General features: G+C 38.9%; 1 protein-coding gene and 1 long non-coding RNA gene across 7 annotated transcripts in view; one reads left to right on the top strand and one right to left on the bottom strand.

Annotated features, from left to right (window-relative positions):
* The window catches only part of adk (adenosine kinase), a 193,751-nt gene extending 185,178 nt beyond the window's left edge, over positions 1 to 8,573 (top strand). For all 5 annotated transcript variants that reach the window (XM_062977450.1, XM_008114276.3, XM_062977449.1 and 2 more), the window contains one exon: positions 7,497 to 8,573. In XM_062977450.1, coding sequence (XP_062833520.1) covers positions 7,497 to 7,621 — 125 coding nt within the window. In that variant the 3' untranslated portion in view covers positions 7,622 to 8,573. The remainder of the gene's footprint in view (positions 1 to 7,496) is intronic.
* LOC107983065 (uncharacterized) overlaps positions 6,206 to 27,518 on the bottom strand; it is a 32,654-nt gene continuing 11,341 nt past the window's right edge. The window contains exons 3-5 of one of the 2 annotated variants that reach the window (XR_001730510.2): positions 11,674 to 11,775; positions 11,353 to 11,405; positions 6,206 to 10,478 (exon numbers count right to left, since the gene is read on the bottom strand). This is a non-coding gene — a long non-coding RNA (uncharacterized LOC107983065). Of the gene's footprint in view, positions 11,406 to 11,673; positions 11,776 to 27,518 lie in introns of both variants that reach the window. The other variant, XR_010005007.1, reaches the window with a different exon arrangement.

Genomic DNA, 27,518 nt, shown 5'->3' with positions numbered 1-27,518 from the left:
ATTGATACCTAAGATACTCCTTGATTTTCTTACTGCCCTATTCTACATAGGCTGAGTCATGGTCAGAAAACGTCCTGATCCCAGGTGTGTGAATCATGCCCTATTCATATTAGTTTTGCCCTTTTCCAGCACCAACATTCTGTTAGTCAGACTTCATACTACATGTTGTGGGTTTTGAAGTTCACAAGTACTTTAAAAACCAGGTAAATCACATTGGGAGTCACAAGAAAGCGTTGTATCCTTTTTATGCACCTCCCATTTACTACTTACGTTATCCAACCAATTGATATTTTCAGGTGAAAAGAAGGCCCCCTGGGATGGCTTCATGCTCCTGTGATGCATGATGCCACCCTACATTGAATCCCAAATATTGTTCATGAAGGTGGCTCAGTTTAGGTCGATATGAAAGTTGGATCAGATGTACATTGAGATCTGTTCTGACCCATTGGAAGCCTGAGGCTGGATCTACCCTGCCTGGTGTGGACTGTTAGCCACCTTGAGTCGCCACAGGAATAAAGGTGGGGTATAAATAAAGATGATGATTATAACAACAACAACAACAACAACAACATAATGCAGCTCCAAACTGCATTATATAGTAAGTGTAGACCCATAGAATGCAGTTAAAACTGCATTCTATGGCAGTGTAAAATCTGCCTCAGTCTTTTGCTTGCTCTTAAACACAACCTATGCTTCCAACGAAGTTTGCCCATGCCTTTTTTAGAGAATTGGAGACAGCAGTCTGATGAAAAATATTATCCTTTGCTTTCTTTTCTCCCTCGCTTCTTTTTGCTCTTCAGTCTTATCTCCAAGTCATGTCATCTCTCAGTGTCCTCACTCTTTGTCTTTTTTAAATTTAAGTACAATATTAAATTTCAAATAATTTGTCATTCTTTGTCTTGACCACTGCCACTTTCTTCTCTCTTGCCTATACTGTCCCTAGGTGTGAGATGACTCAATTTGCTCTCATGGTACAGTAGACACTTATCCAAGCTAAACGGGCCGGGAGAAGCTTGGATAAGCGAATATCTTGGATAATAAGGAAGGATTAAGGAAAAGCCTATTAAACATCAAATTAGGTTATGATTTTACAAATTAAGCACCAAAACATCATGTTATACAACAAATTTGACAGAAAAAGGTAGTTCAATACGCAGTAATGTTATGTTGTAAATACTGTATTTACGAATTTAGCACCAAAATATCACGATATATTGAAAACATTGACTGCAAAAATGGCTTGGATTATCCAGAGGCTTGGATAAGCGAGGCTTGGATAAGTGAGACTCTACTGTACCTCCCAGTACAACTGTCTAAGATCACCTGCCTTCTTTTAAACAGCTTCTAGAATCCCCAACCAGCAATTTTTCTATTGCTGTCCTCCCTACATGTTTTGCCATTCAACCTCAATCTTAAGCCTTGCCTAAAGACATTTAACAGATCTCCTGGCTGCTTTTAGGTTCTGCTGCTCCTTTTCATGATGGTGTGTAAATAATGAAAAGAAATTGTGCTGAATATATAGCAAATAAAAGACAAAATTCAACCCCCTACAGTGGGATGCTATCTGACTAGAAAAGAAGTATTTACTATTTTGTACATGCTCCTTCTGATAAGCAGTGATCTCACTGTGTGTATTTTTTATTTTTTGAGAGGAAAATATTGCTACTGAGTAAAAATATTGACACATCTCAGGCTGTTTGTTCCAGCCTTCTGGTCTCCTGAAGAGTATTTTTATAACATCCTTATCGATGGGCCTCTTTACCCAGCTCTCTCAGTTTAACTGAGCTGAGTCGATTTGCTACTGCAGTTTCAAGTAGCTGTTATGGAACAAGCAAGACATCCTAATAAAGCTGTAAATGTGTTTGCTCAAACATGGTATTGATTTTTCTTTGTGAGAGGGAAGCAAGTCCTTAGCATGGTGCCAGAGTGGATGAGCTGAACTGCAATTTTTCATGGTCGACTGTCATGGCTGCGGAAGGCTAAGTCAATACGTAACAGGACAAATTGGAATTCCCAGAATGTATTCCTTCAAATAGGTAACCACATGGCCTTAGGCAGGCGGAGAAGAGTTGCACTAGTTTAATTAGATTTCATTTAAACTCTGGTAACTGGGCAAGAGAGTCTTGCTACTTATTAAACATACTTTTCCCAAGAGCAAATAGGATGTGAGTAGACAGGTGGGTTTTCCCCCTTTCATTTGTAATTTCGTACAGTTGGTGTTGTGTGTCGGAACATGAATGAGATCTTTTGTTTGGAATATGTAGACTGAGCTAATTCATTAAAGGAATTTGGGATGCGTTTCTATACTGGCAATAACTGGGCTGGTAGAAGGGCACAGCTCTATCTATCTATCTCACCTAAGTAGAAAAACCAGAAATGCCCTCATAATCGCGTTTAAACATTTATTTTAATTGTATTTATTATAGTTTACTGTATTTTAACCTAACACACACAGTACTATTAATTGTTTTTTTATAATATCGTTATTAGAGATTTTATGTTTAAAAAATAAAAGAAAAAGGAATATATATTAGCAAATAGTAATAGTTTCACATCGAAAGTGGGAGAACACTACTATTAATGGTTTAATTGTTTAATTTTTGTATTCACTTTGTTTTAAATTGATGAAAGTGTATGGTTGTTAGCTGCCTTGAGTCCCCTCAGAGAGAAAGGCAGCATATGAATAAGGTTAATAAATAATAATAAATAAATAATTTCTCATTTGTTTCCCCAACAAGCCTTTTTAATAGCTGCATATTCTACTGACAAAACATGGAGGCTCCTCGGAGCTATCTGTTGAACCCATGGTGGAGATAGAATTGAACATCTAGTCTTTTAGTTTATTTCTTATTTGTTTGTTTGTTTGTTTAAAGTATTTCTGCATTGCCTCCCAGCTCACACAGACCCTCAAGGCAATTAACAAATAAACACAAATTAAAACAACCTTGAAATAAAATCATTAAAAAAATTCTTTTAATATTCTTAAGAGCAGCGTGGCTATTATTTTGAACCAACAGCAGCTTCTGAACATTTTTCAAGGGCAATCCCAGGCCCACAATCCCAAGAACCTTGGCTCACAAACACCCAACTGGAAACATTTTGCAACTGGGAAATCTTCAGGATAAATAATTCTCATGATATTCTCTCTGATGGTAGAGAAAATAAATGTTTCTGTCCAATTTTTGCTGGTATTTGCACATCCTGACGTTTTTGTAAAATTCTTCTGCTCAGGAATGTATACAGTTCTTTTACGTGAAAGAGGAAGCCTGAGTAAATACCACTAAAACTGGCATTTGATTTAAAAAAAAACTGGAAACAGTGAGGCATTTATGTCAATAGATGCTTTTTGTGAACGAAACTTTTTTTGCGCCTATCTGTCCCCCCAACATTTCACGAAACAATTTCACAAAATACTGTATGTTGTGCAAATATTAGGATATCAGTTGAAAATTACTGTATATACTTGAGTATAAGCCTAGTTTTTCAGTCCTTTTTTAGGACTGAAAAAAAACCCCTCAGCATATACTCGGGTGAGTGTCCTGGTGGGCTTATATTCAGGTCAGCTTATACTCAAGTATATATGGTATATTTATTATTTTTCTCTATTATTATTGGTGTTGTTACATTTATTATTTTACTCTATTAATTATTATTATTACATTTATTATTTTACTCTATTGTTGTTACTTTTACATTTATTTTACTCTATTTTTATTATTATTAATACATTTATTATTTTACTCTATTATTACATTTATTATTATTATTATTATTATATTTATTATTTCACTCTATTATTATTAAAAGGATACATAAGCACATTTACATTGAAGAAGATGAAAATAATGATTTAATCAGAGTTAACAGTCATATCTTAAATTACAGTTTGAAAGACTAAAAAAAATTAAACTACGGATGCCTCAATTAATGTAATTGTATTGGTATCTCGGCTTATACTGGAGTCAATGTTTTCCCAGTTTTTTGTGGTAAAATTAGGTGCCTCGGCTTATATTTGGGTTGGCTTATACTCGAGTATATACGGTATACACATGTCTTGTCTCTGTGCTATTCTTTCCAACTGGTTCTTTTTCCCACTGGGAAAACAACAGTCAGTATTCTTTCAATTCCTAAAGGAAAACACTATGTAATAAAAGAATACACCAAAATAGATGATGCTCCCTTGCAAAACTCTAAAAGGCCATTTCAAGATGCTCCCCGCTCTTAAAACAGGGGGGAGGCAAATTTTCCCGAAAGACAAAATGAGCTAAAAATGGCTAAATAGTAACGTGTCGTCACTTCCAGTTACCCAAAATGGTAGCCATGATATCACATTCTGGCACTTTGTAAGAGCTGAAAATGGGATGGTGTGACCCTGCATTCTGTAGAACCTTTTTTTCTAGAATTTTTTCCTACCCCTCAAACTCTTTACCAATGCTTGCCATTTTTGTATATATTCTTAAGCAGTGGGCAAAATGAAAAGGCTCATTTTTCACCTTTCTGTATAAACTTTTTTTCCTTCTTTTTCTGGCTCTGCGCTTTGCCAAACTCAGTCAGGGGTGTCTGAGTCTGTATAGTGTGTGTCTGTTCTAGACACTCTGATTCAGAAATATCTGGCTTTCCGCTGCTTTTTTTTAATACACAGACAGACCCTACTTGCTCTCAGGCTTTATCCGCTTAAAATCTTCCAGCAGATGACATGCCTTTCAGGAATTTAAGTTTTAATGCCTGACAATTTTTATATCCAGGGATTATGTTCTATAAGAAAATGTTTTAATTTAATGGGCAACAGACTGGTTTACCTGAGATACTCAGAAAGATAATATAATATTTGCCAAATATACTGTTTCACACCCGAAAGTGTGGCCACACTGGTCAATTGAGTGCTGCTACAGCTAAGACATATCTGGCAAACCTGGGCATGGAATGTGCCAATTTGAGATTTCTTCAGGGAGACCACACCAGCAGCTCTATTTTCTTTTTTGTCCTAGATTCATTTAGTCTTACCAGTTTGTGAACTGCATGTTTTAGTGAACTCAGCAGTCTTTTATAGCTGTTCTATGATGAGGATATTTATTAATATTTCATATATAGAGAAAATTGCCAAAACAGTCTGTCTAATTTCGGACTAATGGCAATCCTATGGAAAATCTAATTATGGGGTTTTCTTAGCAAGATTGGATCAGGGAGGGGGTTGCTATTGCCTTCCTCTAAGGCTGTGAGAGTATGACTTGCCCAAGGTTACCAAATGGGTTTCCATGAACAAGCAAGATTTGAACTATGGTCTCCAGAGTCCTAATCTGACATTCAAACCACTATCCCACACTGGCTCTACATTTAAAAATCTACATGTTCAGTTGGCCAATTTTCTGAATTATTCACAGACTAAAATAGATTAAAATGTATAGTCCAATATAAGAATGGAAAACTATAACTAAAAGAGCAACATAGAACAATAATAAAGATTTTTTAAAAAAATCCCATATTATCCATGGTCTTGCTTTTGCATTTCTCAGAACACATGGCATTGAATTCATTAAAAGTAGTGAGCAACACCAATTGGTGTACAACAGTGTACAGAGAACGAAGTATCAAGATTTTGCCCCTCCTACTCAGCCGAAGTGTGTTAAAGCACTGAGCTGCTGAACTTCTGCCAACCTAGCAGTTCAAAAACATGAAAATGTGAGTAGATCAATAGGTGCCGCTCCAGCGGGAAGGTAACGGCGCTCCATGCAGTCATGCCGGCCACATGACCTTGGAGGTGTCTACGGACAACGCCGGCTCTTCGGCTTAGAAATGGAGATGAGCGCCAATCCCCAGAGTCAGACATGACTGGACTTAACATCAGGGGAAACCTTTACCTTTACCTTTTACTCAGTCACAGCTCCCCATATATTCTAAAAACCTGTTAAAAGGCGTTTACTTCTCTCTAGAGTTCTTTTTTAAGGTGGATGGGCCACTGTAGGTGGCAGGTTGGTTTCTGATTCTGGTGGATGAGAAATGCAGTACTAAGCATTTCAAAAATTTCTACAGAATTGAATTTATAATAGAAGTCATCCGACATGAACCTTGGATGTCACATTTAGATCCTGGATTATATGACATGAGGATAGATGGAAATACCCCCAGACATAGTATAGTCCCATCACTTCTTAGTAAAATACAGAAAATCTGAACAAATCAGGCATTAAAAGTTTTTTTTTTAAAAAAAATGCTTTCATTGATTGAGTTGGATTAAATAACAGCATTCAATCAGCTTAAAGAAGTCTGTGCTGCTGGTGGAGGCAAGCTAAATTGCAAGACATGAATGTGATTTGATGTCTACCTTCCTGGTAGAGTTACAGGACTTGGTCCATCAACCATAGTTTGATGTTACATCAATTAGAGTCTTACTTACATGTTCTTTCAGTCTGCTCCAGCTCATAAACCGTTTTCTTGTTTGACACAAATTATAGTTTATCTCAGTGGTTCCCAAACCACTGGCCTACCGTCCTCTTTACAGAAAACATATTACTTAGCACCCCCTGGAAATTAATTTTTTAATTTTAATAGTAATTGAACAGAAAGATATATGTATTAATGCAAATGGCAAATGCACCTGTGGCCATCATCACCCCTAGATCGCTGCAGCACCCACCAGGAGGCGGTAGCGCCCACTTTGGGAATTGCTGGTTTATCTTTTCATCCAAATGGGCAATCAATATTTTTCATTTGCTCTCAAAACTAGAACTGTAACCTTTAGCTTGAGAATGGACTCCGGTTCTAATTGGAGGGACAAGGTAGGTAAAGGTTTCCCCTGGCATTAAGTCCAGTCGTGACTGACTCTGGGGGTTGGTGCTCATCTCCATTTCTAAGCCGAAGAGCCGGCGTTGTCCATAGACACTTCCAAGGTCATGTGGCCAGCATGACTGCATGGAGCGCCGTTACCTTCCCGCCGGAGCAGTACCTATTGATCTACTCACATTTGCATGTTTTCGAACTGCTAGGTTGGCAGGAGCTGGGGCTAACAGCGGGCGCTCATTCTGCTCCCGGGATTTGAACCTGGGACCTTTTGGTCCGCAAGTTTAGCAGCTCAGCGCTTTAACGCACTGTGCCAGATTTGCATTAAACAAGATGTACTTGAATACAAGAATGTAACAGGGGGAGGGGAGCGGAAGAGTGTGTAATTGTAAATAATGCTTTTGGGAACATATGAGTCAGTTTGAACTATTGAGCATTCTTTGAACTAGCTCTAGCACATACTGTTTAATAGTTTATCAGTAAAATATAATACTCCAAAAAGCTGGCTCAACGAGCCAAATCATCTAGTTAATAGGGGTTCGTGAGCCATTTGAGGCCAACATTCTTGAACTTTGAAAAACTTCAGTAAGTACAATATATCCATGGAATGGACCAAGATACAAGTGTGATAAATAAAAGTGTTTTTAACCTCTTCACATAGAGCTTAATAGGCAGGTTCCCAGATTGTTTTAATGCTTTGTTTCTGTCTTGTTCTTCAGGTTTCCTTTCTCAGCTTGTGTACGACCGACCGCTGACAGAGTGCATCCGAGCCGGACACTATGCTGCCAGTGTGATTATAAAACGTTCCGGCTGCACCTTCCCAGAGAAGCCTGACTTCCACTGATCCTGGGCCACTCAATGGCTCAAGAGGAGGCGCTGCTTGCCTTTCCCTCCTTCCCCAGTTACCCTGCATTGAGGTTTCTGTACTTCTATTCACGTGTACTTTTCACACATCTTTGTTTTGATCCCCTCTACCTCTCTCCAACCAACAGTGTCCTGCATGTCTTAAATAAGAGGCCAGGCTCTGTTCAGCTTGGGACTCTTTAGTGCAGTTTCTAGCAACAACACTATATGAGGACATCCACAGTTGTTTGGCTGCTGTTAACACGTTTAGTATATTCCTGTAGGGTATATCACCCTGTCCTGTGCTAGTCACCTCAGCCAAGTGAAAAATCATCAACATACTCTACTAGTGGAAGACAGAATTAGCAGTATTGCAATGGTGGACATGAGAAAAAAAATCCTCTGTGTGCTCATGTGTGTTGGACAATAACTTCCATCATCTTCATTCCATGTCTCTGTTGCAATGTTCAGTAAGATGATGAGGGCTGTCATCAAACATCTGAAGAGTGCTAACTTGTAGAATGCTGCTTTGGGAAATTTAGAAGGATTTGTAAGTGAGGGTGGGACCATGATCCTTAACACTTGAGTTAGCTTTGGGATGCCATTTCCTTCACAGCAGGATCAGGGTATTTTTTTATATAAATAAATCCCATAAGAGGACTCTCCCTAGTTGTGAGCTTGAGGTTGTCTCTCAAAGTGTATATGTATATGTATATAAATGTATACATGTGTGAAAATGAAGTACAGAAATGTTCGTGCAGGCAATCTCATCAAGATATGCCAAAAGAATTCTTTTATTTTAACGCACAGTTTTAAAACAATAATGTACTTCAAATAAATGCAAGATTTTCTTTTACTTGTACTACAGTATTCAAAGGAGACATTCTCAAAATGTTCTTCATTACTTTACTATGTAATTTGATACTGATAAATAAAGCAATTGTGATACGGGATTTCTCTGGCTTTGTTTTTAGACTCAGCCTTCAGTAGAATAAATGCAGTATTAAATAAAAAGGGAAAAGTCAATTCTGATTGTATTCTGATGGTACTGATGATTTAGAAAAGAGGGGAGAGGGTTGTGCATTACTTGCAGAAAGCTGCAACCTTTCTACCCTGAAGATTGGTTGTTGTGTGACTTCAAGTCATGTCAAGGTGAATCAATCGCAGGGATTTCTTGGCAAAACTTGTTCAGAGGAGGTTTCCTTTGCCTTCTTCTGAAGCCAAGGGTGTGATTTGTTCAAGGTCACCCAGTAAGTTTCCATTGCCAAGCAGGAGTTGAAACTCTGGCCTCTTGGAGTCATAGTCTAACATTCAACCACTACACCATGCTGGATCTCTCATTATGAAGATACTAGCAGATAAGAATTATCCAACATGAACAGCTTTTCATATATCAGTAAAATAAGTCTCAGAGTACTCAAAGATCATATCAATCTTATAATGGATGTATTTTGAAGCTAGGCCAGGCACACAGAGAATTATATCGCAACTGAATGGGGAAAACTAGAAAACCTCTCACCTGCACAGTAAAGAAAATTTGAAAACTAGACATAGATGTTCAAACTCAACTGCTCCTAAACAGTGACATTTATTGAGTTACATCCTTGACACAAAGTATGACTTACATGCAAGACTATATGAACTGTACACTAAAAAGAACAAAACAAATCCTGGATAAACGTAGCTACCATTTACTTAACGTGAGGTTATAATTGTCACATTAATAAACTTCTTTTAAAGAAAACCTTAGCTGTGGTCCCTTCTACACAGCTATATAAAATCCCCATGATCTGCTTTGAACTGGATTATATGGCAGTACAGACTAAAACAATACAGTTCAACTCAGATGTGGATTTTTTCTGCTCTGATAACCTGGATTATCTGTCAGTGTAGAAGGGGTCTGTGGTTCTATAGGAAGCATATTTTTTCCATCTGTTAAAACTTGATACTAATAACTTCTAACATTGCTTCAAAAAGGCAATGACTATCTTGCAACAATGTCCAATTAAAACGCTTTATTGAGCAATGTCAAAGATACTGGGTTGTGATCTAAAAAAAATATTGGGAGGACCTCTATTATTTTTCTAATGGAGTCCAAGGATGCTAGCCGTCATGAAAAAAAAGTTCCTAGTTCTTTCTTTGCAAAATGATAACAAACATAGAGTCTGGGAAGTTGTGATGCAAAAGGTTTGAACCCATGGCGAAGAGGTGCTGTTTATTTCTGTTAATGAAGAGGAGGATTTTAAGGGAGAAATTCTGAAATACTAAATGTACATTATTTCTTTTAGTACCTTAATTAATAATAACATCAGCATGTTTGGGTGTATTCGATTTAAAATCAGTTTTATTCAGGCAATCATAGTGAATCTATTCAATTTACTTTTATTTGATTTTACGTTTTGTTACAAGTAGATGTACAAGCAACTGTACTATTACATAAAGTAGAGCCTCTTAGTTTTGCCAGTTTATGGAAAGCAGACAAAGTTGAAAACTGAAGATAGGAGTTGAGATTATACCTGGAACTATGATATATTTTTTTGGCAGTCTGGAACTATTGGTACACTGAGGTACACTATGAAACTTGCCCCCCCCCCCCCCGATTTTTTACCTTGCAAATGGACATAGCAGTAGCATGGCCACATAGCTGCTGGGCTGATTCAGTGACTACCTGATCTAGTTGTTGCAGCAACGGCATTTGCATATGCCATTAAGCTGAAAGAGAAGGGGGAGTCAAACAGGAAGATTTGAAATAGAGGGACAAATGAGGGGAAAGGAAGAGGTGGTCCAAATAAGACAGGTGTATCTGATGTTTGCACAAACACTCCCTGATGTTCTCTGCCAGTGCTTGTGCAGTAGATCTGTAAGTGTCAGGTAACAAGAATAAACAATTGTGGCCAGAATCATCATCATCCCTTAAAATGAACCAAAAATAGGCAAAGCATTTTAAAGTCATAATCTGAGTTGTTTAAAATGTTGTTTTGAAATGCATGTGTTGCATTGAACATTTGGATACATTTTATAAAGTCTTAGTATATAACACTGTGGTTTGCATCCCATAAAGAGGTCCCATAATGTTTAGGCAAAATGGTTGTGGAGATTAGATTCCTGTAGCACCCCATTAGAAAGCCTAAAGATGACATAAAGGCTGGTAAAGCTAACCAAAGAGAATCTGAAATGGAGATAATTTCATGCCAATTTAAAAATAATAAAGGAAAGCAAATTGTAAGAAATAGCCATCTGTAGTTAGCAGTTGGGTAATACTCTGACAGGACAACTCGGCTGAACTGCCAGGGTTACTGATGCACTGTTACAGCACCACAGGATGCAAATATACTCATGTGTGACCTGGAACAACACTTCCTAATTTCTTGTATTCCTGAACCTTTCTTCTACCTGTGATGCAACAATGACGTATTTATCGTCTAGACCAGTGGTTCTCAACCTGTGGGTCCCTAGGTGTTTTGGCCTACAACTCCCAGAAATTCCAGCCAGTTTACCAACTGTTAGGATTTCTGGGAGTTGAAGGCCAAAACATCTGGAGACCCAGATGTTGAGAACCACTAGTCTAGACTCATGGAAGAATTATTTGAGAAAGTCTACCGGAATTGCAGTAATTTTGATCCTATGGACAATTTGACTCATGGATCATCCGTACAATAGGTTCATTTCCTTGAATTAAATAGAGCTACATAACAGACATATTACACCACAGTATATTGAAAACCAACTTACCAATTCATTTGAGATATGGTTCTGGAGAAGAGTTCTACAGACATCATTGGCAGCTAAAAAGATAAATAAATGTGTCATAGAGTGAGTTAAAATTATCTCTAGAAGACAAGATGACTAAACTGAGACTATTGTAAATGTAAAGGTAAAGGTTTCCCCTGACGTTAAGTCCAGTCATGTCTGACTCTGGGGGTTGGTGCTCATCTCCATTTCTAAGCCGAAGAACCAGCGTTGTCTGTAGACACCTCCAAGGTCATGTGGCCAGTATGACTGCATGGAGCGCCCTTACCTTCCCGCCGGAGCAGTACCTATTGATCTACTCACATTGGCATGTTTTCGAACTGCTAGGCTGGCAGAAGCTGGAGCTAACAGCGGCTGCACCCGCTGCTCCGCCGCTCCCAGGGTTTGAACCTGGGACCTTTCGGTCTGCAAGAAAAGAGAGTAATGCTTAGTAAAGTAGAAGGCCATTGGAAAAGAGGAAGATTGCATTCCAGATGGAGAGACTCAACCAAGGAAGCCACAGCCCTGAGTCTGCAAATTCCCTGTACACCATGGACACAAATCTGACAACAGAATGGGTAACATCCAAAACGTGTCAGGACATTCAAGTGTCTCAGAATAATCTGGCTGTTTTGACACAAATGAGTTTTAAGAGAAGATGTTAAAGAGAAACAGGTGGTTTGGGTTACACTTACTGACTATAGTCTATTAATAAATAAGGGGCTTCTTAGCACTCCACATATAGCTTTTCAATAAAGTGTACAACCGTGTTGGCGCAATGGGTTAAACCCTTGTGCTGGCTGAACTGCTGCCTTGAAGACTCGAAGGTTGGTGGTTCGAATCCGCGAGATGGGGTGAGCTCCCGTCTGTCAGCCCTAACTTCCCATGTAGGGACATGAGAGAAGCCTCTCTGCAGGATGGTAACACATCTGGGCATCCTCTGGGCAACGTCTTTGTAGACTGCCGATTCTCACACCAGAAGCAACTTGCAGCATATTGTCAATTTGCTTCTGACATGATAAAAAACCTTTTATTAAAAAAAACCCCTGCCTTCAGCAGAACAAACATCCATGAAAACAGAATTTTTCATATAATTGTCAATATTTAATATATCATTTCACTCTGATTTTCCTCCACAGCTATGAAGCAGACATGTTTATCTGCGGGTAGTGTATTGTACTCTGCCTGAGGAAATGAGCAATAATGCATGAAAGCTGATGGCAAAATAAACAGCTAAGGGTGCCGTTAAGCCTCCTTTGTTTTCTTTTCTCATTCCAACTCTTCCCTTTATACTGAAACAGACCAAAAGAGAATTTCACTGCTATGTTTAATTATATGGCATTTCTGCTTAACTTGCACAGTTTTCTTTATCTACATCTCTAAATATAAATTAGTATATGCACACTGGTTGTAAATTGGAATCCTCCATTGGTCTCATTTTTGGGAATCCTTTTTCCATGACGCAGAAGTCAGTACCATACACTTTATAGAAGATAATAGAATCTGAAACAGGTGAGAAGTAAGAAGGATCAGAGGCAGAGTGGTACAAAGGCCACTATACTGTAAGAGGAAAAAGCTTAGCAGAATCTCCCATTGCATTCCAAAATGAATTATTCCAAAATGCGTAGGCTAACATCAAATAAATCCTAAGTCTGCTTAGGATTCTGCTGTCAATTCTGTATCCTTCCTTGAGACCCAAAGGAAGGAATATCAAATATTCCACACTTTTAACCCTGTTTATATATTATTTTATACAAATGATGTAATTTTCCCATGCTGTTTTCCAGATGAGCATAATGTGTACGGTTTTAGAAATACAAAACACAGTAGCTTTCTATTTTTTTCAAACTCTCATTGCTCTTTGATAAATCTATAATGTATAAGCTGGTATACTACTTGTTGAAGTATCTGGACTGAGGCAAAAGAGTCTCTTCTTGCACAGTTAACGGTATCTGGATTGGGAGAAATTGTAGAGTGTAAAAAATTTAAATCTTATTTTGCATAAATCAGAGGGAAGGGGCTCAAAGTTCCTTTGAGACTTCTTATTACTCATTGCAAGAGGTTAAATTAATACAATACTCTTCTAAATGTCTGCTCCCCTCCCTCCCATCCTCTATTGAGGGAGGATAATCTCCTTCAAATATTAAGCTTGAACTTTTTAAAAAAAATTAAAATAACAGCTGGAATTCACAATTGCAATTACAAATGTGTAACCTAGAATTACGCATCGGAACTGAATCATATTTATAACACATAATAAAAAAGGTAAAGGTTTCCCCTGACGTTAAGTCCAGTCATGTCTGACTCTAGAGGTTGGTGCTTATCTCCATGTCTAAGCCAAAGAGCCGGCGTTGTCCGTAGACACCTCCAAGGTCATGTGGCCAGCATGACTGCACTCCCGGGATCTGAACCTGCGAATTACTAGTATCTGTTCTGTCAACCTGGATGCAGGAAGACTTGACTTTCCACCTACCTCCTGCCAGCAGTCCCTAATACAGAACTTACCAAACTATGTGTCATGAGTGTGTCACCTACAGTGTACAGGCTTGTCATGCAAACATTTCATTATTATCATTTATGTATGGGTCTGTGTCTCTTATATGGGATTGATTTATCCTCCAGTTTATGAGTAAAACTGAATGACTGTGTCACGAAATGATGCATTTGTAACAAGGTGTGTCACCAACATGATACTTTAGAAAAGTTTTGCAACAGTTAGAAACAGCCAGGAGCTGCTGCTCTGCATAACCAAAAGTCGCCAGCTTGGCCCAGTGGCACTTAGCTCAGCCACCCCATACATCGGCAATCACCCACTGGTAGCCTTTACCCAGTGCACAGAGCTGCTGGTGGTGAACATTGTCCTCACTCATCACTCCAAAAAGATCAGCAGGGTCCAGATTTGCTCTCAGCACCATTGGTAAAGGGTCAATGAAATGAATAAGAAGAAGTTATACGTATTCTCTTGCCACTGATAAAGGAGGCAGGAATCTGACATGTACACCATTGGTACTTGCATTTGTGTTTATATATAGTGGTAGTGTGCAAGAAATCGAGCACAAGCATATGACGCCATCAAAACAATTACAGTAGAGTTCCGGTTATCTGACTTCTGGTTATCTGACGTACCATATTATCCGATGTGCCAGGACACGTGGCCCAGGGTGCTTGCTGGAGGGACGAGATTCTTCCCTCCAGCAAGCACCTGGCACTTTGGAGAATGCCAGTGCGTGTTGCTGCCTAGCAACATGCACCGGGCTTCTCTAAATTGGATGCTTGCCGAAGGGAAGAGGCTCCTCCCTCCGGCAAGCACCTGGCACTTTGGAGAAACCCGGTGAGTGTTGCTAGGCAGCAACACGCAGCGGGCTTCTCTAAACTGGGTGCTTGCTGGAGGGACGAAGCTCTTCCCTTCAGCAAGCACTTGGCTTGCCAGGAGGGATAATAGGGCCTCCCTGTTGTCTGACAGTTTAGTTTATCCGACATTCAGCCTGCCCGTTTATGTCGGATAACCGGAACTCTACTGTAACATGATATGAATGATTTATGTCATCTTCTGAACAATGCAAAATACCATAGCAAGAATACAATAGAAACAGGGTTGTTGTATGTATTCCGGGCTTTATTGCCATGTCCTATAAGTATTCTCTCCTGACGTTTCGCCCACGTCTATGGCAGGCATTCTCAGACAATACAATAGAAAGTCGCTGAATTCTGAAATGATCAGTTCTGAAATTATCCTTGAAGATACAATTTCAAGAAATTTAAGGAATTGTTTTATGTACTATGTATTATGTTTTACTCTTGCTTGGTTCTATATTTATTTGTTGTAAGCTGTCCCGAGTCCTTCTTGAAAGGGGGCAGGATATAAATATTTCATTATATTATTATTTTAGGGGAAATAATTCAGTACATTGTTTCAACATCTTAAATGCTGTACTTTTAAAATGATTCTTTATTTTGCATTATAAAAGACAATACAGTAGAGTCTCACTTATCCAAGCTAAACGGGTCGGCAGAAGCTTGGATAAGCAAATATCTTGGATAATAAGGAGGGATTAAAGAAAAGCCTATTAAACATCAAATCAGGTTATGATTTTACAAATTAAGCACCAAAACATCATGTTATACAACAAATTTGACAGAAAAGTAGTTCAATACGCAGTAATGTTATGTTGTAATTACTGTATTTACGAATTTAGCACCAAAATACCACGATATATTGAAAACATTGACTACAAAAATGGCTTGGATAATCCAGAATGTTGGATAAGCGAGTGTTGGATAAGTGAGACTCTACTGTATTTAAAATAGATATGCCATACATATTTACCTATGGTTTTGGCTATGGTTAGAGTTGCATACTGGCACAATCAGTATACAACTCTGTATTTAGAGGAAATGGGTGCCATCACCAAGGGAATGCTTTTTGTATCTATTAGCTAAAACAAGGTATAAAGCTATCAACTGATATACAGGTAGCCCCCAAGTTACGAACAAGATAGGTTCTGTAGGTTGTTAAATTGAATTGATTTGTAAGTCGGAACATGTACATATTTAAGTGTAATTCCAGCCATATATGTATGTATGTATGTATGTATGTATGTATGTATGTTTTGGATAGCATGTAGAAGAGTTAACACCACTGTGGTGTTTGTTTTGCTGTCTGTACCCCTGTTCAAAAGATTTCACTTCACTTTCAGCCCCTGTGAGAATTGGATTTTGAAAAATGTGACTTGTGGAAACAAGGATTGCTGATAAAGCTTCAATTGAGACCCCTTTTTCCCATGATAACTCTTCCAGGGGTGAATTTCCCTTCCAAGGGGTAGATTTCTCTCACGTCCTGTTGTCTCACCCCCGTACTTAATTATGAATTGTTTGTAAGTCAGATGTTTGTAATTTTGGGGAATGCCTGTATTTGCAGAAACCATAGTGGTAAAGTATCCAAAAGCAAATACAATATACAGTACACCAGCCTCAAAGCTTGGTCAAAAGCTTCTGAAAGATAGCTCAGGTCAGATACACACTGAAACTAGGAGATGACTCACTGAGGTATAGCACATTTTTGATTGGCGAGTTTTTAAGACTGACTTGGCTCCGTTTTTACTACTCATTTTCTCTCAAAGGAACCCAACTGTTCAGAAGCTTTGGCAGCTGACAACTATTAACTGTCACAGTCCAGTAACCAGGGGATAGTTAGAGGAACATTAAATATTTGCACGGTGCAGGGAGGCCATACTTCATTGTGAAACCCCTGAGCTTCACGGCACTCGAAGGAGACCCACCTTATTGCTATTCTGATCGCTCTCCTTTTCATTAGGCATGTGAAATCTGTCGGCTCCACTGCTGGCGCAACCAAAAAGCCTGTCCTTTGTGCCAGTTCAGTGACACATGAACAGTCAATGCCAGCAAACCCTTATTTTGGCTGCTTTCTTACAGAGCTAACTTTAATTGCTTCCCCCTAAATAGTAAATGGCAGCATACCATTGGTAGAGAGTATTAATTTCCCATTCCAAAACTGAATACTGGGGGTGTCCCACAGGCAAAGTTCATGAGATGCCTGACCAGTCCAGATGGGTGGAAGTGGGTGTGTGCTACAAAACTGGGCGAAAGAGCTGCAAAGGCAAAGGAGACACAAAACTGTATGACAGCAAGCGAGCCATCACAAATACAGTAGAGTCTCACTCATCCAACATAAACGGGCCGACAGAATGTTGGATCAGAGAATATGTTGGATAATAAGAAGGGATTAAGGAAAAGCCTATTACACATCAAATTAGGTTATGATTTTACAAATTAAGCACCAAAACATCATGTTTAACAACAAATTTGACAGAAAAAGTAGTTCAATATGCAGTAATGCTATGTAGTAATTACTGTATTTACGAATTTAGCACCAAAATATCACGATGTATTGAAAACATTGACTACAAAAATGCGTTGGATAATCCAGAACGTTAGATAAGCGAGTGTTGGATAAGTGAGACTCTACTGTACGTGCTCTTCCAAAAAAAAACCAAAAAAAAAAAAACAGGCTCAGATAATTTAAATGCTGTGCTCTATATAAACTTTATCATTATCAAGAGTTTGTTTTGTATAATTTCTTCTGTCATTTTGACTACTTTGCATAATTTATTCTAATTTTGTTGATCGCTGTATAGGTAGGATTGTTACATCCGGAGAACCCTTCTAGGGAACTTAGAAAAATAAGTTCAAAATAGAAATGTGCTGACTCAAAGGTCAGGTCCTAGGTGTAGCAACATTAACAGCAAAATTGTTGTTGAATCCCTTGTACAATATTCATTATTAAAGAAAACTAATATACTTGTGTAAAGGACATCAGGATGGTGTTGTTGAAGACTTTTGGATTACAGTACACTGGCCTGGCAGAGAAATCTTCCGTAAGGCAATCAACATGGCAGGCAGTTCTTATTATTTTACAAAAGCCATAGTATTTTTATTATTAGAAGAAGATCCATGTCTTCTAACAGGTCTACCCAGTCAATTCAGCTTATGAATTTAAATCTGCATTTTATTGGTAGATTTTAACCTGCATTTTAGCTGTGTGTATCTTGTTAAATGTACTTCAATAGTCTTGTGTTTGATCTCTCTGTTTTAACAATGTTGTATCCTGCTTTGAACCGCAAGGAGAAGCGGGTAACAAATTTTGTTGTTGTTGTTGCTGCTGCTATTACTACTACTGTATGGGACCCATCACGTCAGAAATGCAAAATACTGCCCATACTCCTTCTCTGCTACATTCCTCTTGGCCACTGGCTGCACTTTTAAGAGTTTCTTCTCAGAATCCATGTTTCCAACAGAGATAGGAACACCAAGGGATGGACCAATGAGTAAAATGTAGAGGGAAAAAAGTTAATTCTAAAAAATATCTGTCAGTCCGCAAAAACAAGAAACTCAAACCTGGAACCATTTACAACCTCTGTATTTATTTTGCTCTAAAATTACTAATAAAATGTTTTACTGTAGAGTTACTAATACAATGTGTACAGACAGTCCCCAAGTTACAAACAAGATAGGTTCTGTAGGTTTGTTCTTAAGCTGAATTTGTATGTAAGTCGGAACTGCTACATTTTTATCAGTGTCACTCCAGCTAGGCACACACACACACTTTGGATAGCATAGGGAATGGTTAACACCCCTGTGGTATTTGTTTTGCTATCTGTGCTCCTGTTAAGATTTCACCACACTTTCTGTCCCTAAGATAATTAGACTTTGAAAAATGTGGCTTGTTGAGGAAACTAGGATTAGTGGGAAAGCTTCAGTGAAGACATCTTTTCCTCATGACGACTCTTTCGGAGTGAAATTCCCTTCCTAGGGGTAGATTTCTCTCACTTCCTGTTGTCTCACCCTCATTCTGAACTACAAGTAATTTGTAAGTCGGGTGTTTATAACTCTGGGACTGCCTGCATATATTATCACCTGATCTTTGCCCCCCCAAGTTTCATAATAAAGATATTATTTCTTAAGACCTCATTAGTTACTAAAAGACAGGAAGCCAAAGAAAGACCTTAAATGAGTGTAATTGTCTTATAATCTCAAACAACCAATTCAGCTATTCAGATCTTGTCTTGATATTAAGATGGCATATTAAATGCCGGGATAAATCCAGTAGTTGGTTTAACGTAACACACAGAGTTGCTCAAACAGTGAGAATGTCCACTGATTCATTATGTATGTATCACAACTTGTTTCAAGGCCTTTTTGTACATCCAGGGATGTTTAAGTATGGCTGAAAATGCGAGGAACAGAAATTGATAGATTTAGGGTAGGAGAGGAAGAGAAGCAGTGTGCTGTCATTTTCATATCTTGGCTTCAGAGTGAAGGAAACCCAAATACCACTTCCTGGTTTGCCACAAGACACTGGAAAACACCATGCACTGGACCCCAGAGTTGGGGAAAGTACCGTATATACTCGAGTATAAGCCGACCTGAATATAAGCCGAGGCACCTAATTTTACCACAAAAAAACTGGGAAAACATTGACTTCAGTATAAGCCGAGGGTGGTAAATTTCAGAAATAAAAAAAAGATAGATACCAATAAAATTACATTAACTGAGGCATCAGTGGGTTAAATATTTTTGAACATTTACATAAAGCGCAAATTAAGATAAGACTGTCCAACTCTGATCAAATCATTATTCTCATCTTCTTCAATGTAAATGTGCTTATGTATCCTTTAAATAATAATAGAGTAAAATAATACATGTAATAATAATAATAATAAATACAGGAAAATAATACCTATAATAATAAATAGAGTAAAATAATAAGTGCAATAATAATAATAATAATAAGAAGAAGAAGAAGAAGAAGAAGAAGAAGATCAGAATGGAATAATAAATGTAATAATAATAATAATAATAATAATAATAATAATAATAATAATAATAGAGTAAAATAAATGTAATAGTAGCAACAATAATAGAGAAAATTAATAAATGCAATAATACCAACAATAATAGAGAAAAATAATAAATGTACCATATATTCTTGAGTATAAGCTGACCCAAATATAAGCCAACCAGGACCCTCACCCGAGTATAAGCCGAGGGGGGCTTTTTCAGTCTTTAAAAAAGGGCTGAAAAACTAGGCTTATACTCGAGTATATATAGTACATCTCCTGGACCACATTTAACCTCAACCTTATTTCTGCACCTCCAACCCCTGGAAGAACTGTGAGCCCTACGAATGCCACACACACAGACAATGTTAATATTCTAGACAATTTTTATCCTCAAAATGCCCCAAGCCTCCTGCCTGCCTGATTAACAATAAATCGTTGTGTCTTTTCTTTCACTTTCAACCTCACAAAGGCAAAATAAGCAGATGAAAATGTTTTGTGTGTATTACGAGTGATTTGAGAAATTGCAAGTTGCTTCAGATGAAGCACTTCACTTCTGTTTTGGCTGGAATTTTGTTTGTTTGAATGGTTTATATTCTCCCAATATGGAAATACACAATCTGACCATCCAGACAAAAATCTCCTGCCATAGATGTTCACATCTGGCATAGGATAATCTTCAGTCTCCCAGTTCTTACAGCTTCATCACATTAGGTAAATTAAGAGTCCTAGGACGCTTTCAGAACACTTCCTCCTCGCTGCCCACCGAACGCCATCACAACTAAAATGATCAAGGGTCTGGAGAACAAGCCCTATGAGGAGCGGCTTAAAGAACTAGGCATGTTTAGCCTGCAGAAGAGAAGGCTGAGAGGAGACATGATAGCCATGTACAAATACGTGAAGGGAAGTCATAGGGAGGAGGGAGCAAGCTTGTTTTCTGCTGCCCTGCAGACTAGGACGCGGAACAATGGCTTCAAACTACAGGAAAGGAGGTTCCACCTGAACATCAAGAAGAGTTTCCTTACTGTGAGAGCTGTTCAGCAGTGGAACTCTCTGCCCCGGACTATGGTGGAGGCTCTTTCTTGGGAGGCTTTTAAGCAGAGGCTGGATGGCCCTCTGTCGGGGGCGCTTTGAATGCGATTTCCTGCTTCTTGGCAGGGGGTTGGACTGGATGGCCCATGAGGTCTCTTCCAACTCTACTATTCTATGATTCTATGATTCTACACAACATATGGCAACTTCCAGCATGGTCTCGTGGAGGAAGCATCCCGATTCTGTCACAAGGGGCTTCCCTCGGAATATGGGTGGCTTCCCGTGTTCCATAGAAAACTGCAGGAATATGCAGCAAGGTGACACTTTTCCATGTGGGATGGGGATGTGCCAGTTGTGGGTGCATGGTGCCCGGCATGGTGGTGAATTGCTCCACGGGATCTCATCCATGTGATGTGTTCCTTAATGGCATGCCTCCAGCCTTGCTACTACTTTTTTAATGAAATAGATTCTGAAACATTAGGGATAAAGTAATGTGTATGAATGTCAGTCAGCACATCTGAGTTCCTACACCGTGGACAAAACTTCTAGGATACCAGAAAAGATACTATCATTCCTCCATTCCTCCAATCCTGTGCCACCTTCCCAGCTGCACCAGACAGCCTTTCCAGGCAGCAGGCTGGCTGCAACAGTGAACTGTACGCAAGTGAGCCATTGGTTTAAAAAAACCACACCTTCATTGGATACTCTTCTTTGCTACTGGCGAAAATGATGACAGTGACAGTCTTTTTTTAAGCTAAAAAACAAGCTTCACATATGTTGTGTGCTCTTCAGATCAAATGCGGAATTCAAAATAAATTGAGCTGCTGAGTTAATTATCCTAGTAGAGTCTGCCTTTTGCTTTCCAGCTTTGCTCCTACCCCAGGAGGAGGACTGTAAGAATCCAAGTCATGGAAAGCATAATTATATACTCACTAATCTGAAGTATTTTGCCATCTCTCACTCTACAGCCGGGTTCATTTTATCATTTTCTATCAGATGATGAAACTGGAAATTACTAGCTGTAAGCATAGGCTTTGGACAAAAAGTGGAAGCACTAAGGGGGGGGGGGGGGGACCCCAAGCCAATCACTTCTTCTTCCTAATGGCAGTGCTTCACAGATTTCCTTGTTAGACAATACATGAATAGTGAGTGAGTAATTGGTTCAATGGGAGCTTCATTAGAGTCCAAGAGAGAAAACAAGATCTTTCATGTGAATAATTTGAGATGATTGGGGAAAGATGAAGCATTTATTATAGGATTGCCTTGTGCTCTACAGTCAGAAAAATTGAAGCTCAGCTGTGCTGAAGTGTGAAAATACATTGAAACCCATTCTGGTTATTCCAAATTATCAGCCAATGGAGCCATTTAGCAATGTGGCTTTTTACTGCTTTCAGGCTGAATTTATTTCTCTTCTTCTCCGCTGTGGATATACTGAGCAAGAGCCATTGGATGCTTTTGATCATTTTACATGATCTCAATCCAGCCAAAAAAAAGGTCCAAAAAAAAAAGAAAAACAAATGTCAGTTTGCCAACCTGAAGTGGATGAAAATGTGCTCTTAGGATACACACCCCTTCCTCTGCCACAGTGTTCCTTGAAGAAGTGGTTTTGAATTATCATTTGGAAACACAAATTATGCACAGGTTGTGCATAACTGGACTGGGGTTAGTGAATATATACCCAATAAATGGGCTCCTGACTAAAGGTAAACCAATATTTGCCCACAAACACACATATATATACAATGCTAATGAAAAATCAACTGATATATAGAGTATAGGTAAAGGTAAAGGTTTCTCCTGACGTTAAGTCCAGTCATGTCTGACTCTGGCGGTTAGTGCTCATCTCCATTTCTAAGCCAAAGAGCCGGTGTTGTCCGTAGACACCTCCAAGGTCATGTAGCCGGCATGACTGCATGGAGCGCCCTTACCTTCCCGCCGGAGCGGTACCTATTGATCTACTCACATTGGCATGTTTTCGAACTGCTAGGTTGGCAGAAGCTGGAGCTAACAGCGGGCACTCACTCCGCTCCCGGGATTTGAACCTGGGACCTTTCGGTCTGCAAGTTCAGCAGTTCAGTGCCTTAACACACTTTGCCACCGGGGCTCCTATATAGAGTATAGATTAGTATTAGATGAAATACAATTGGTACAGAATTTACAATTACAATGGTATTGCTCTGTACATTCAGATAATTTCTAACTTGAACAATATATGTTCTATGCATAAACTTGCCACTTGTCAAATCAATGTTGTACCGCCGAGTATAGATGCCACAACCGGTTTCGACTCTAATTGAATTCATAATTTTACATTCATATGAAAAAACACTTTACATCCCTTTCAACAGTTTGTATTCATGTACTCTTTTTCAATGGTGGGTTAGTGTCTATGATTTCATGTACTCTTCTGATACTCTGCTAAATATCTGCTTGTTTTTATTGCAAGATATTTGTTGTATTTCTCACCTGAGGAAGACCAAGAGTCAAAATTGGTTGTAATATCCATACTCGGTGGTAAAATATTGATTTGGCAAGCTGCAAGTTTATGCATAGAACATATAATGTTCAAGTTAGAAATTATCTGAATGTACACAGAGCAATACCATTGTAATTGTAAATTCTGTACCAATTGTATTTTATTTCATACTAATCTATACTGTATATAACAGTTGATTTATCACTGGCATTGTTAGTGAGTATATATCCTGTTTGATCTTTGCAGAGTTTGCTATCTAATAACCATCAAGAAATCTGCTTTTGTCAGTGCGTTCTGGCAAAAGATTACATAACACAAAATGGGGTGACATGAATCTGTGACCTTTGGGCACCATTCTCCATAGAAGAAGCCCATCTTTCATATGTATCGTTTTAGGAAACAACATTTGATTTGGAATCAACACTTTTACTTAAGAAATCTTTTGGTCTCCCAAGACAAGTTCAGAGCCATAGCTTTGGTCTCAGTCATTGAGGCAGTTAGGTAGGTGGAAGTCCCTAAAGCTAAGGATAAGTCATCCTATGCATAGGTCATGTTTCCTTCTTAGCTGCTTTCTCCTTGTGTCTTTCTATTTGGTGCTGAATGATTCCATCTTTAGCTCAGGACCTTTGGGCCAGCTTCATCTTGTAACCAAGAGCTGAAGTATTATGAAATGGGTACATTTTACATGTCTTGCTAGTGGGTCCTGTGATGGACATCTACAGTTAAGAGTATCGTTTAGCCTCTCACCGCCTCTTGAACAGACAAGAATAAACTGTACTCTCAGTTATTTAATGCTCCTCCTTACTTTCCTGTCTCCTGTGTGTCTTTTTCCCCATAACTCTTTCACTTGTTCCTTTTTCTTATCACTTTCCCTCCTTTTCTTTCTCTCCATCTGCCTCGCCTGCTTTTTCTATCTTTAGCTCTGCCCACTTGCTTCTTTTCTTCCTCCATTTTCCAGCCCTTTCCATTTTCTCCCATTGTTATTTGAGCTTCTTCACCGATGTTCTGCAGTTCTATGTGTTGTCGAAGGCTTTCATGGCTGGGATCACAGGGTTGTTGTATGTCTTTCGGGCAGTGTGGCCATGTTCCAGAAGTATTGTTTCCTGATGTTTCGCCCACATCTATGGCAGGCATCCTCTGAGGATGCCTGCCATAGATGTGGGTGAAACGTCAGGAAAGAATACTTCTGGAACATGGCCACACAGCCTGAAAGACATACAACAACCTTCTGCAGTTCTTTCTTCTAGAATGCCATACTGAACAAAGAGACATAGGAAAGAGACATAGACAAAGTGAAGTTGGAAACCAATGGGACACAACCAGTTTTGTCCATATTTAGTCCTCTACAGTTGTAGCCACTGCATGCATCTTTCTACCTGGCATTCTTCAACTTTCTCCAGATTCTTTGATACTTGGAGAAAAATGTTTATCTGGCCAAGAGTCATTATACCCAATGTATGGACTACAAGGTCTAAGTATTTTCTCTAGCCACTCTGAAATATTTTGAAGAGATTCTCAGTTACGTTTCTATGAAGGATGCAACTTAACTTAATCTGTTCTGCTATACAGACCATTTAATATCCTGTCCTGTAGGAGATGCCACCAAAGGAGGCAAGAAAAGACTCCAAAAATAACCCAGGCCACCCCTGACACTGCTGGTCAAAATCTGTGTCCTATGCCAAGAGTAGGGGTGTGTGGTTCTGGCATTGCATGCAACCCTCCAAGGCAATTTCTACAGCCCTTAGCCCCAGATTGGGTTCTTTTGTGCCACCTAAAGCAGGGCATTTGCCTCTGCTGGAAAGCTCTTTGAGAAGCAAATCACATTCTAAACAAATTGCAGTCAATCTCAGCACACTTTCCCTAGAAATAAAAGTAAAAACCCATCTTTTCAAAACCAGAAATGAACTTTCAGCCACTGCTATTTGTGCTTTAGTTTGTTTATATCCTTGACAGTCTGTGAAGCTAGAAAACTGACCCGTAGATCAATTCAACCCACAAAGGAAGTTAATAGCTGAAAAAGAATGTGAACACTTCATTCGAGATAATGAACAAAAATAAGGCGTGATAGTAATTGTTGGTCAAACCATTAACATATTTGGCCCTCAATGGTTTAAATAATGACTTCTGAGTAATTGGCTGGCTTTATATTAATGAGCGTAACAAATTAGAATAATTTGTTAACTGGTTAAGAGATAACTAATTTTACAAACTATTTCCAAACTCAACAGAAGTATGTGAAATGGTTCGTTCATACACACATACTCATGACTTACAAACACAGCCCGTTACAAACACACAGAAATTAGGAAACAGAGGAGGCATGTCTCAGTGTTGGTGTGTGTGTGTGTGTGTGTGTGTAAACATCTTTGCTTTCCCCCTCCTTTTTTTCCTGGGTGGCCAGAGACTGACAGAGGATCTGGAATTGCCCAAAAGCAAGTGAGGCCAGACTGGGTGGCAAGACCCAGCACAGGGGTTGATGGCTGAGGAAAATTGGAGAGAGAGGTGGGTGGAGGGCGGCGGAACAAATGGGTCTTTCCCCTGTTGCTTAATTAATGGAAAGAGCCCGGTGCATCTGTCAGCAGCTCCACTGCAAGGCAGATTGTTCCATAAAGGGCCTCATTCATGAGTTGCCAGGAGATCCGTGACCTATTCTTGAATTCACACAAAAATTAAAAGAAAAAACAACAACAACAGACTGGCTAATTTAATGGCGTGTGGGATGCAGCTGGTGCTACTGTTTGTACTGGGTTGAGGAGGCTATTTCCTCTCTCCCTCTAATTTATTCCCCCTCCCCTCTCCTTATTTTGTGTCCTATGAGATAATAACAAACATGGGGGGAGTGTAGCATCATTTTCCTGCCGCTAGGGCTTTTGGTAATTTTCTCTTTTTACTAAGTTGCTGTTGAATTGTTTTTAACTTAAAGGGGAAATATGTGAAGGCAAATGTGCTCTTCCTGCTCTATTCCTGGGATTGTATTATATAAGAAGACTAGCAAGTATAGAAAGTTGCTTTGAATCCAGTCAGATAATTAGTCTGTTCTACTAACTACTGTCTACAGTGCCTAGCAGGAACTTTCCCGTGTTTCGGGTGGGGCTTTCCCAGATCTCCCTTCTTTCATTTTTCTAGTGATTGAAGTGGAATCTTTTGGCAATTAAAGTACATACTCTAGCACTCAGCTATAGCCCTTCCCATTGACTGGTTTTTGCTGAAAATATTTATTAACTACAGTAGAGTCTCACTTATCCAAGCCTCGCTTATCCAAGTTTCTGGATTATCCAAGCCATTTTTGTAGTCAATGTTTTCAATATATTGTGATATATTGGTGCTAAATTCGTAAATACAGTACAGTAGAGTCTCACTTTTTCTGTCAAATTTGTTGTATAACATGATGTTTTGGTGCTTAATTTGTAAAATCATAACCTATTTTGATGTTTAATAGGCTTTTTCTTTATCTCTCCTTATTATCCAACATATTCACTTTTCCAACGTTCTGCCGGCCCATTATGTTGGATATTTGAGACTCTACTGTAATTACAACATAACATTACTGTGTATTGAACTGCTTTTTCTGTCAAATTTGTTGTAAAACATGATGTTTTGGTGCTTAATTTGTAAAATCATAACCTAATTTGATGTTTAATAGGCTTTTACTTAATCCCTCCTTATTATCCAAGATATTTGCTTATCCAAGCTTCTGCCAGCCCGTTTAGCTTGGATAAGTGAGACTCTACTGTACCTTTTTCCAAAATTATTCAAGGGTTTTGTATAAAACCATCTATCAAATGTGTATGTGCCTTCAAGTCACCTGTCAAACTATGGTGACTCCATGAATTCAAAAGATTTTCTTAGAAGGACTTCTGGTGGGGCTCTGTTCCAAAGTGTGTGGAAATTGAGCCAAAAGTCCATCTTCAGGTGTCAGGTGTTACTCGATTCCAAACAGCTTTAAAAAAAGGGAAAGATAGGCAGAAGGGAAAGGATGTGGGATAGCTGGCCATTTCAGATGATGGGGAAAGACAGTAAGGAACGAAGTAAGACGGTTCACTCTGCTTTCCCCCCGCACATAGGATGGATTTCTTATGCAAGGAATATTCAGAGGTGGTTTCATTCACAGCCAAAAGCACCTGAGATTTATTGGTAGCCAACCATTCAAGTACTAACCAAGGCTGCCCCTGCTTAAGTTCCAAGACGAGATGGGAGTGGAGTCTTTAGAGGGTTTAAGCTAGATATATATAGTGTATATACTTGAGTATAAGCCTAATTTTCAGCACATTTCGATGCTGAAAAAGCCCCTGGGCTTAAACTTG

The sequence above is a fragment of the Anolis carolinensis genome, chromosome 3 (assembly GCF_035594765.1).
Source record: "Anolis carolinensis isolate JA03-04 chromosome 3, rAnoCar3.1.pri, whole genome shotgun sequence".
NCBI classification, from domain to species: domain Eukaryota; kingdom Metazoa; phylum Chordata; class Lepidosauria; order Squamata; family Dactyloidae; genus Anolis; species Anolis carolinensis.
The sequence above is the reverse complement of the archived record's forward strand: the minus strand, read 5'-3'. Positions and strand labels throughout refer to the sequence as shown.